The 11,238-nt window shown below is 38.0% G+C and overlaps 1 protein-coding gene across 1 annotated transcript in view; it reads left to right on the top strand.

Annotated features, from left to right (window-relative positions):
• Positions 1 to 360: 360 nt before the first annotated feature.
• The window catches only part of lmbrd1 (LMBR1 domain containing 1), a 170,812-nt gene continuing 159,934 nt past the window's right edge, over positions 361 to 11,238 (top strand). Inside the window, exons 1-3 of the mRNA XM_080448670.1 lie at positions 361 to 468; positions 5,420 to 5,596; positions 9,036 to 9,099. Of these exons, the coding sequence (XP_080304796.1) occupies positions 397 to 468; positions 5,420 to 5,596; positions 9,036 to 9,099 (313 nt within the window). The 5' untranslated portion in view covers positions 361 to 396. The remainder of the gene's footprint in view (positions 469 to 5,419; positions 5,597 to 9,035; positions 9,100 to 11,238) is intronic.

Genomic DNA, 11,238 nt, shown 5'->3' with positions numbered 1-11,238 from the left:
ATAGCCTCACAATCATTTCAACCACTTTAATCTTTTATACTTTGGCTATAAAAAAATTGCAGATCTAAAAGCTCATAGCACGTCACTTCGTGCCGGGCTATGAGCTTGTAGATCTGCTATACATATAAGTGAACGTTTTTGAATACTTATTTTTTAAGCGAACATTTTTACACAAATCTTCTCTTCTGGGGGTCCCTGGCACAACATATTTTCAGATGGGGGTCCGCGAGCAAATATATATCAATTTGGGGGTCCTTGACATGAAAAAGTTTGAGAACCAGTCAACAACTGTCTGTCTGTCAGTGTGGCTCTCTTAACCCCGCCCACTCCTCATGTCATCATCAGAACACACCACGTGGTTTTGTTATTGCAGGAAGTGACAGCAGACACAGAGACATGGCGGTGCTGCAGTCGTCGATACTGACCGAGTCCGCGCTCGGCTGGTCTATCTTCACCTTCGTCCTCTTGGTAAGCGAAGAGAAAGAAAGTCGCGTTGCCGTCGTCGCCTCGTTGTGTCATTTAGTCCACGTCGTCGTTGTAAAAACAGCGACAGTTTAACGTGTTACGCCGGGCGCTAATGTGGCTAAAGCTAAGCTAACGTGCTTATATCTTCTATCTCCTCTTTGCATTGAAGTGAAGGTGTGTTGGTGCCAGTTGTTTACGCCATTAAAAAAAACTAAACAATAAACACGTACCTTGTTGACGTCAAGTCGTCGTCTTGATGGTATGGACACATTATGTATCCATACTTAGTGTTCTAGTCTAGAAAAGTGAAATGAAACCTAAAACGCAGTGGTGGAAAAAGTACTCAAATTCTTTACTTAAGTAAAAGTACCAATACTGCAATATAAAAATACTCTGTTACAAGTAAAAGTCCAGAATTCAAAATTTACTTGAGTAAAAGTACAAAAGTATTGGCATCAAAATGTACTTAAAGTACCAAAAGTAAAAGTACTAAATATTTGAAAATAGCCGATCTACAAGCTCACAAGGAGCTTGTAGATCGGCTATTTTCAAATAGCCTATGTATAAAACAGGGCTAAAGTGGTTAATGTATGTTTCATAATATCATAATTTATATCTGAAAAGTAACTAGTAACTAATGTTCTCAAATAATTGTAGTGGAGTAAAAGTACAATATTTGCCTCTGAGATGTAGTGGAGTAGAAGTAAAAGTATTGGAAATTGGAAATACTCAAGTAAAGTACAAATACCTCAAAATTTTACTTAAGTACAGTACTTAAGTAAATGTACTTAGTTACTTTCCACCACTGGTTGACAGTTTCAGTTCTCAGTTCGCATCGACCGTACGCAGTGAACACGCGATCATAATAATACACTGCTCAAAATAATTAAGGGAACACTTCTGTCTTTGATCCCTTAATTCAGTTTTTGTTAGCAGTATGTACACAGTTCATGAAAACTCAAAATAATTAAGGGATCAAAGTGTTCCTTACATTTCTTTGAGCAGTATAGATACTAAAAATAAGTCAGAGCCAGATATCAAACCACTACTTTTTTCATGTCAAGGGCCCCCAAATTGATAAATATTTGGCTGCGGACCCCCATCTGAAAATATGTTGTGCCAGGGACCCCCAGAAGCAAAGATTTGTTAAAAATGTAAAAAAAAAATTAAAGTAGCAGATCTACAAGCTCATAGCGCGCTATGAGCTTGTAGATCTGCTATTTTTGAAAGCCAGCAATTGGTTGATTATGATGCTATTAACTACTTTTGCGGGGGAACCCCCTGGAACCCCCTCAAGGACCCCTGGGGGTCCCCGGACCCCACTTTGAGATCCAATGGTCTTGATGCATTAGTGACATTTGCCACAGTGGTAACAGGATAGGTGGGCACCTCTGTGTAAAATTGGCTATTTTGTCCAAAACGTTAAAAGATCAAATATTTGGAAAATGTTTTTAAGTAAAGTATACTGTATACATGATTAGAAGAACATGCTTAAACATTCGACAATTAAGGTCTAATATTTCTACAATTGCTTCAAATTGCTACAAAACCTGTATATCCAGTCATTTTGAGGCATAAACAAGAAGTTGAAGGATAAAATTAAGTCTGATAATGATGTACCGTGCATGTTCATAACATGTTACTTTACATTACTATTATTATTATTATTATTATTATGTACCGTGCATGTTTACATGATGTATACTTATTACTTAAGACCATTTTTCAAACTCTTAATTTTTTTAAACATTTTGGACAAAATAGCCAATTTCACATCGAGGTGCCCAGATGTCCCTAAGTGCCCACCTATCCTGTATCCGCCACAGTTACCCCCTTGGCACCAGGCGACAGTGAGTGACAGGCAGGCAATGACAGATCATTCATTGTTGTAAAAGGGTTTCAAACTGGCACACACACCCAACAACCTTTCCTCATCGTGAGGGACATCTACTTATATTTGTATGTGTTTTATAGGTTGCGTCCCATTAGCAGCCCACAAATAGGTTTTCACTGTTTGAACAAACAAACTTTTTCGATGTCAGCTGCATGTAATGAGGTCTAATCATGTATACCTTACTTTAAGGTATCTGCTATTTTAGAAAAATCGTGAAAATGTGGGCAAATCTTTGAATATATATTTTTTAAAGCGAACATTTGTAACTCAAATCTTTACTACTTTACAAAATATTTTACAAATGTTTGCTTTAAAAAATATATATTCAAAGATTTGCACACATTTTCACGATTTTTCAAAAATACCAGATCTACAAGCTCATAGCGTGGCACTTGGTGCCGTGCTACAAGCTTGTAGATCCGCTATTTTTGAATAGCCAAAGAAATCTAAAATGACACAGATGCGTCCCAGTCTTAATGCGTTAAAAACATTTTCCATTTTCTTTGTTTTTTTTAACATTTTGGACAAAATAGCCAATTTTACATCAAGGTGCCCAGATGTCCCTAGTGCCCACCTCTCCCGTTACCCATGTAATCTCCTCCCTAAAATTGACATTAGCGAACGATCATGTGACTTTATAACTTTAGTGCCAGTTGAACACAAAGGCCCCCTGTTTACCTGCAGTACTACTACTATGCACTACTAGCTAGCAGTGCTGTCCATTTTTATTTGAAGCAATCATCTCAATGGATCTTATTTAGATGCAAAGCCTGCGTCCTTTACCTGGCAAGACAAGCAGCTGGAGGCTTAAGTTTGTGGGCCTTTTAATTGATCCTGTCTGTGAATGGCAGCCCCTTGATCTGAAGGGACTAGTGTTAGCAGTGTCCTCTGCGTATTGCTGCTTATGTGACTGGAATATGACCTTGTCATTTTGAAACTCTTCTTTTTTGCTGCTCTGTCTAATGAGTTTTTATGCCCATTATTATGAACAACTTCCCCGCTCTGATGTCTGTTTAGTATTAACCCGTTGAGACCGGGAACGCATCTGTGTCATTTTAAGATTTCTCTGGCTATTAAAAAATAGCAGATCTACAAGCTCATAGCGCGGCTATGAGCTTGTAGATCTGCTATTTTAGAAACATGAATATCTGTGGAAATCTTTGAATACATATTTTTCAAAGCGAACAATTTGTTTTTTTTGTAACTAAAAACAGTTTTTTGAAAAAACTTGTGTTGCTATAATATCAGTGGTTCTCAAACTGTTTCATGTCAAGGACCCCCAAAATGATATGTATTTGGCCGTGGACCCCCATTCTTGTTCCAGGGACCCCCAGATGCAAACATTTGAGTTAAAAATGTTTGCTTTAAAAAAAATATATATATTCAAAGATTTGCACACATTTTCATGATTTTTCTAAAATAGTAGATCTACAAGCTCATAGCGCGGCACTCGGTGCCGCGCTATGAGCTTGCAGATCTGCTATTTTTAAATAGCCAAAGTATAAAATCATGGTTAAAGAGATGCGTTCCCGGCCTTAATGGGTTAACACTGCAGAGGAATACATTATCAAATCCATCAATCAGTGGAAGAATCTTTAAAATAGCCCCATTACATAATGAGCTGCACAGATAATATACGTATAATGTAGGAAGATTAATCGAGGCCGCAATTAAAAAGTCAACCTAGCTGTCTTTGATTATTATTCTTTCTCTTGGCGTTGACAGTTGTTTGAGAGTCTGTTTCAATCATGTGCTGAAATGGTGTGCGAGGCGCGTGTCATCTGGTACTTATGTCCATTATAGCATTTTCCCCCTCTATCCCCTTCTCTGTTACAGGTGTGTTACCATTTTAGATTGAGCTGGTCTTTGGTAGAGCCATATGAAATCCATGTTAACGGAATCGCGGACGGAATCACGGAAATGACCAATAAAAATGGAATTGGAATAAAAAACGGAATATTGCAGAATTTGGAATATAAAAAATATTCGCGGTAAAATAAAAAAAATTACCGCGAATTTTTACAAATCCACGGGACACCACCATTTTGCATGGCCACATCCTACTTTATAACAATAAAATCCACGTAGAAATCGTCTTAAAAAGACAATAGAAATGATAATAATACATGGGCGACGCCATTTTGCGCATGCTCAGACCGAATTATTTTGGGTAACATTTTTGCGTATTCTTTCAGAGACATGTATGGACTGTTATATCTTATTAAATTGTGGACATTTATTCATTTCCACTTACCAGACACTTTTTTTATGGTAAAAATTAGCATAAAAAGCAAAATACAGAATTCAGAAATATTAAAATGGAAAAAACAGAATTTGGGAAAAAATAAAACGGAATTGGGAAAAAAATAAAACGGATTTCATATGGCTCTAGTCTTTGGCATAGTAGCTTGCATAATATTGAAGTAATCTACATATATGAGTGGTAGGGCATTCACGAATAGTGATTTTTTTGCATTCGACTTATTCGACTTATAAGTATTCGATTAATCGATTTGATTATATATATATATATATATATATATTATTTTTTTTGGCCAATGAAGGAATGCGAGTCGACGTCAGGCCCATTGCCCGACGCGTCGACTTTTAGGGGACAGCCCTAGGCACAATCTCGCATACAGTATGAAATGATTTGGCAACAATCAACCATGAATGGATTAGGAAAACTACCAACACCAGAGCTCACAGCTGCGTGTCTGTTGTAGAAAAGCCACTGAAAAATAAATAAATAAATACAAATAAATTCGTATTTTTTCTCGAATAATCGACTTTGATGTACAGTGGTCGAATAGTGGTTTGATAGTCGAATATTCAAATATTCGATTATTCTGTTAATGCCCTAATGAGTGGTGCAGATGATCAGTTGTTTGAATGTTGGATTTTTAAGCCTTCATTTCAGTTATCCTCCAATTTTATACAATGTGCGACTAAATAAAGATGTGACAGATTTCAGTTATACCTTACAATGACTATCGAACCATAATGTACGAACGGTAATGTTGGTTATTTTGGCTAAAACGATCCTCTTCATCTTTTTAGGTCATCCTCGCCTTCTGCTGGGTCTACATCCGTAAATTTCAAAGTCGACAGGAGAGCGAAGTCGTCTCGACCATCACGGCGATATGTGCGTTGGCGATAGCTTTGATAACGTCCGCACTTCTTCCAGTGGACATCTTCCTGGTCTCTTTCATGAAGAACCCCAATGGCACCTACAAGGTAAGCGTCGCATTTCTCTCTTCTCTGTCGCCTACCTAAACCTTTAAGACCGGGAACGCATCTGTGTCATTTTAGATTTATTTGGGCTATTAAAAAAATAGCAGATCTACAAGCTCATAGCGCGGCACTCTGTGCCGCGCTATGAGCTTGTAGATCTGCTATTTTTTGAAAAATCTTGGAAATTTGTGAAAATCTTTGGATATACTTAATTATTTTTTTAAAAGCGTTTGTAATTCAAATCTTTGCTTCTGGGGGGTCCCTGGAACAAAACATTTTCAGATGGGGGTCCGCGGCCAAATACATTTTGGGGGTCCTTGACATGAAAAAGTTTGAGTTTTTCCAAAAACTGTAGGATTTAGAAGACATTTATAAAATCCCCAGAAGCAAAAAAAATTGTTAATGTTTCCTGTAAAAATACATATATAAACGATTTTTCAAAAAATTGCATATCTAGCTCGTAGCTCGTAGCGCAGCACTCGGTGCCGCGCTACGAGCTTGTATATCTGCTATTTTTGAATAGCCAAAGAAATGAAAAAATGATGCATGCGTTCCCGGTCTCAATGGGCTAAGTTGAATCAAATGAAGCCACGGGGAGGCCTCTCGAGGGACAGCTTGATTCGTTTAGGTTCACATTTTTTGTTCCCAAATTGCCTGCACGGTCCTTTGTTTGTCGACTAATCTACAAGCTTGATTGCATTTCTCGTCTCGTAATACCGAATTACATTTTCACAATTGGATTCTCGGTTGCATTATTTACATCAATTTTCAAGCTTGGCAGAGTTGTCACACAACCCTCATGTTGAATGACAGGTAAATTTTTTGCCGCACTCGGGTTGTAAGTAGACTCTGATGTTAACTCATTCAATCCGGGGACGCGTCGCTGTCATTTTAGATTTCTTTGGGCTATTCAAAAATAGCAGATATACAAGCTCATAGCGCGGCACCGTGTGCCGCGCTATGAGCTTGTAGATCTGCTATTTTTAGAAAAATCGTGAAAATTTGTGCAAATCTTTGAATATATATGTTTTTTTAAAGCGAACATTTGTAACTCAAAACGTATTGCTTCTGGGGGATTCTACAAATGTCTTCTAAATCCTAAAGTTTTTTTTTTCTTTTTTACTTGTTGCTATTTATTTATCAGTGGTTCTTAAACTTTTTCATGTCAAGGACCCCCAAAATGATATGTATTTGCCCGTGGACCCCCATCTGAAAATATTCTCTTCCAGAGACCCCCCAGAAGCAAAGATTTGAGTTAAAAATGTAATTATATATTCAAAGATTTGAACACATTTTCACGATTAAAAAATAGATAAAATAGCAGATCTACAAGCTTGAGTGTCGTGCTATGAGCTTGTAGATCTGCTATTTTTTAATAACCCGAATAAATCTTTAAATGACACAGATGCGTTCCCGGTCTTAATGGGTTAAGTGGCATGTTTTCTTTCATGCATAATAGCTGATCAGAAATCTAATCCCTTTCGTAAAGAAAATTCTTCACTTGGTCCAGAGTGATTTGCAATGCTTATTAGACCTGAAATTAGCAGGTTTCTTTTTTTGCTCAAGCTTGACTAGTGGGAATAGAAATGTGTCCAAGTGATAAGTGATCTGGCTGAGATCAGGTGAGCTCATTCCAGAGCAATAATAGCCATGGGATGTGTAATTAAAGGAAAAAAATGACTTTGGTTGGTATTTTGTAAACTAAGTTATTTAAAGTCGGTCTTTTGTATATATTTATTCGGTCGTGTTATAAGCTCTCAACATCAGGGAAAATGCAAGTGTTTCTGTCTGTGTTTTCAGCAAATGTAAACAAATGTAAACCAAGGAAGTGAGCTGAGAGCACTCCTATTCCACACAGCTGCCAATGCCTAAGCCCCTTTTTATCTCATGGAGTTCTTCACCCAGCCCAGCGTAGTAGTGCTTGCTGGCAATCATGTAGTTTAAATTCCAAAGCCACAGATTTCGTTTTTTTTCACGGCATGGCTCTGTAGGAGGTGAGCCATATAGAAATGGGACGTGAGTCTGTCTTCTGTTTGTCTGGGGTGCTACTGCTAATCTTGCAAACCACTGGACCGATCAGCGCTGCTATTCGTGAGCACTCTGCCAGTAGGCCAAGGAAGTAACTTTATTTCACAGTATGTTTTTTTAAATATCGTCACCTTGCTAAACTATTGGCCTAAGTAATATTTTGAGGAAAATTATATTTTTGCCTAAGTCAGCTCCTCATGACACTGGCCACCTCTGGTAAAATCGCCCATCTCCTAATTGAAAAGGATCATGCTGTTCACTCCCCTGTTAGTATAGTGGCCTAACTCCCTAGTGTGACTTAGGCCAAAATAGGCCTTTTCTTGGCCTAAGTCACATGGTTTTGTGACTTAGGCCAAATTATTTACTGATTTAGGCCATTTAAAATATTTTTTTTGGGCCTAAGTCAGATTTAATCCTATTTAAACCTATTTAAATCTCTTGTTACATAACTGACAGACAGTGTTATTTCTATTTAAATAGTCCTAATTTGTTATAAACATTTTGGGTGAAATGATTAAGAAATATCATATAGTTTTGTTTTGGATGAGTTTTTTTTTTTCCTGAAAAACTTTAAAAAATGACAGGCCATTCGTTTAGCAAGGCGACGATATTTAACTTAAATTTTGGAAGTTAACGGCAGTTGAATCAGGCTGAAACATTGCCCAAATATGGAGTCATACGCATACTGTAGATACGTCATATTAGGTGACTGATGTCATAGACCGTTTTTCAGCCCAAGGACCCCCTAGCTGAGAGAGAGATGAAGCAGGGACCCCCACTATTATTGTATAAAATTGTGTTGCAGATTAAACTTTTTCATAGATTTTCATAGATAGACTTGTTCTATCATCAGTGTTGGATTCATGTTAATGTGTATTTTCAGGCATTTAACCACTTAAACCGTCATTACTTAGTAAACTTGGCCTTTCTCTCTGTACTTGGTCTGCTCTTTCCCCCCCCTCTACACCAAACCTCTTTGCCGAAAAGATCTACAAGCTCAGATCTACAAGATCTACAAGCTCACAACGCCTCGCAGCGCGAGGCGTTGTGAGCTTGTAGATCGGCTATTTTTGGCTAATGTTCTCCTCAGTATAGGGATGCTGGGGTTCAAGGTAAAAAAAAACCCACAAAGATTTGGTGGCCCCCCTGTCGTAACTCTGAGGACCCCGACTCCCTGTTGAAGACCCTTATGATAAACTGTTTGCATGAAATACAGTAAGGGTTTGTTTTTCACTGCTTGTTGTCAAGCAGTGGTCATGAATATATCTAGGCGTAAAGTGGCTAAATCAGACAAAATCAGGACACTGTGTGTGTGATAAAAATGTGTATTAATATTGTATTGTTATTAATAACTGCCGGGCCCTTTCTCTTTGAACTCAATTACAGTCATGGTCTCTCTATTTCTCACATGTAGGACTGGGCAGAAAACAATGTGACAAGAGCGCAAATTGAAGACACCGTGTTGTATGGATACTACAGTAAGTGCATTTTCATTTGTTTTTGGTCACTATAACCCATTACAAACAAAGTGAACCAATTTTAATAAGATCTTTTTTTTTAATATGATACAATGCTTTGTGGTGAAACATTATTTGTTGAGTTGCCAGATTTGCGGGGGATTTCTTTAAAAACGGCATTGTAACAGAATGGGTAAATGTACTTCATAATATTCAATATACTCTCTTGATCGTCCGTTAGGCATTTGTTTGTTATTTCACGTGCAAATTGTTGCAAAACTTTAGAGAAGGGGCTTACTGTACTTTTCCATTTCGGTAGTAATTGCATTGTGATTAGACCATCGATCACTACTTTGTTCCCCACTAAAAAAGCATTTAGATCACCTTCCATTGTAAGTAAGTGGGATTAAGAGGATTCCGGTACTAAGAGGATTTTGGGGCAAAACGCGGCCTTAGATCTTAGGCTGCTGAGCTGTTGGATTAGCATAGATGTGGTGAAAGGAGCAGTAAACACTATTTCCCCACTGTGTGAGCGCAAATACATTAGGCTAAATTGTACAGCAACTAGATAATTTGTTGTTATTGCTATGTTGTTATTACACAAGTACTCTTACCTGTATAATGTAATGCTTCTGTATCCACGAACACAATGTCTAATTGCTTTTGTAAATAGGTTAACTTTATATGGGAAAAAATAGTCATATTGTCGGGTTTAATTGTGTTTGTAGTATTTCTTCTCATTAAGAGGTGACTAATGGTGCCTTTCCACTGTATTATACTGGCTCAGCTTGACACGACTCTATACTCAGTTTTTTTCCACAGGCTGTGAAACAGCCGAACGCTGATAAATAGACGGGAAGGAAAAGTGACATTTTGCGCTACCTTTTGATGACCTACGACCTCACGATAGATGCGTATCACGATACAGAGGCCACGATACGATATGTATCGCGATACGCGTTGATTTTTAATAATGACTGTGTCCTACTAAATTTACTTAGACCACCGATTGCCGATGTTTTGACCAATATATTGTCCGAAGTTTCCAAATCAATTTGAAAAACTTAGTTGATAACATAACAAGCAAGGAAATAAATACTGATACAAATAAATCATGTTTTGATGGATAAAACGATTTGATCCATCAAAAGATTTAATCATTAATAAATGCAAATGATTTTTATTTATTTTTTACTGCAACTCATGTCTGAGTCTCAGACATGAGTTGCTCTGTATCGATACGATTATCGGCAAGGAATACGATACGATTATTGCCGTATCGATTAATTGAGCACAGCCCTGGTTCAGAGCATTTCGAGGGAAAATCACTTCTTTGCCATATAGTCACTGGAGGAAGTGGGGAGAATGAGGTCCGTGTTAATCTCGTGGGAAAGTGGAGATGTATTACTAAATGCACATTTTCTGCCACTATTTTCTGTCTCTCGAAGAGTTCGTTAAGCTTTCTTTTCCCTTCCTCATATTGTACAATGGTGTCTTGTAAACACTCTTCTCCAGCCTCTATCAGAGCACTCCATGGAGGAACACTATACTACACAACGGATATTTATTGTGTTGGACTGTCTTTTATTAATCATAATGCCTGTCACTTCTCAGCCAGGGCTAACCCTCTTGTCAATGTATGTCAATATGTCACTATGTGATCATTTGCATTGTCATTTTTGGAGTCTTTGCTCTTTATGTAAGGCATAAACAATTTAGAGTGTGTGTGTGTGTGTGAATACACAGCAAAATGCACTCTAGGGTATAGTTATCAGAATACTGGTTTACCTTGGCATAATTCCTAACTACAGTTACTACACCAGTCTTCTGCCATCAGTGACTCTGATGACATCACTGAACCTCACCTGAGTGTGCCATCAGGTGAGGTGTTTAGCCCCGCCCAGAAAAACTGCTCTCAGCAGGAAATGCCCAAAACAGGGTCTTTAAGCTTCCCACGAGGGGGAGGCACTAAGGGGGATTTCTTTTGTGTGTCCGATTATGAATTATTTCTCGGCTTGAGCACTTGATATCTAAGCTAACTAAGATACGTTGCTTTTTCACCGCGGTAATACAAATTCCACACCATCACAGCCGTATTTGTCGGCCGGTTGGCCTAACAACAGACTGGCCAATCACAGAGCGATCATCCATCCAGGCTAT

Source organism: Gymnoscopelus braueri (assembly GCF_963280865.1).
Source record: "Gymnoscopelus braueri genome assembly, chromosome: 14".
Taxonomy (NCBI): Eukaryota; Metazoa; Chordata; class Actinopteri; order Myctophiformes; family Myctophidae; genus Gymnoscopelus; species Gymnoscopelus braueri.
The sequence above is the reverse complement of the archived record's forward strand: the minus strand, read 5'-3'. Positions and strand labels throughout refer to the sequence as shown.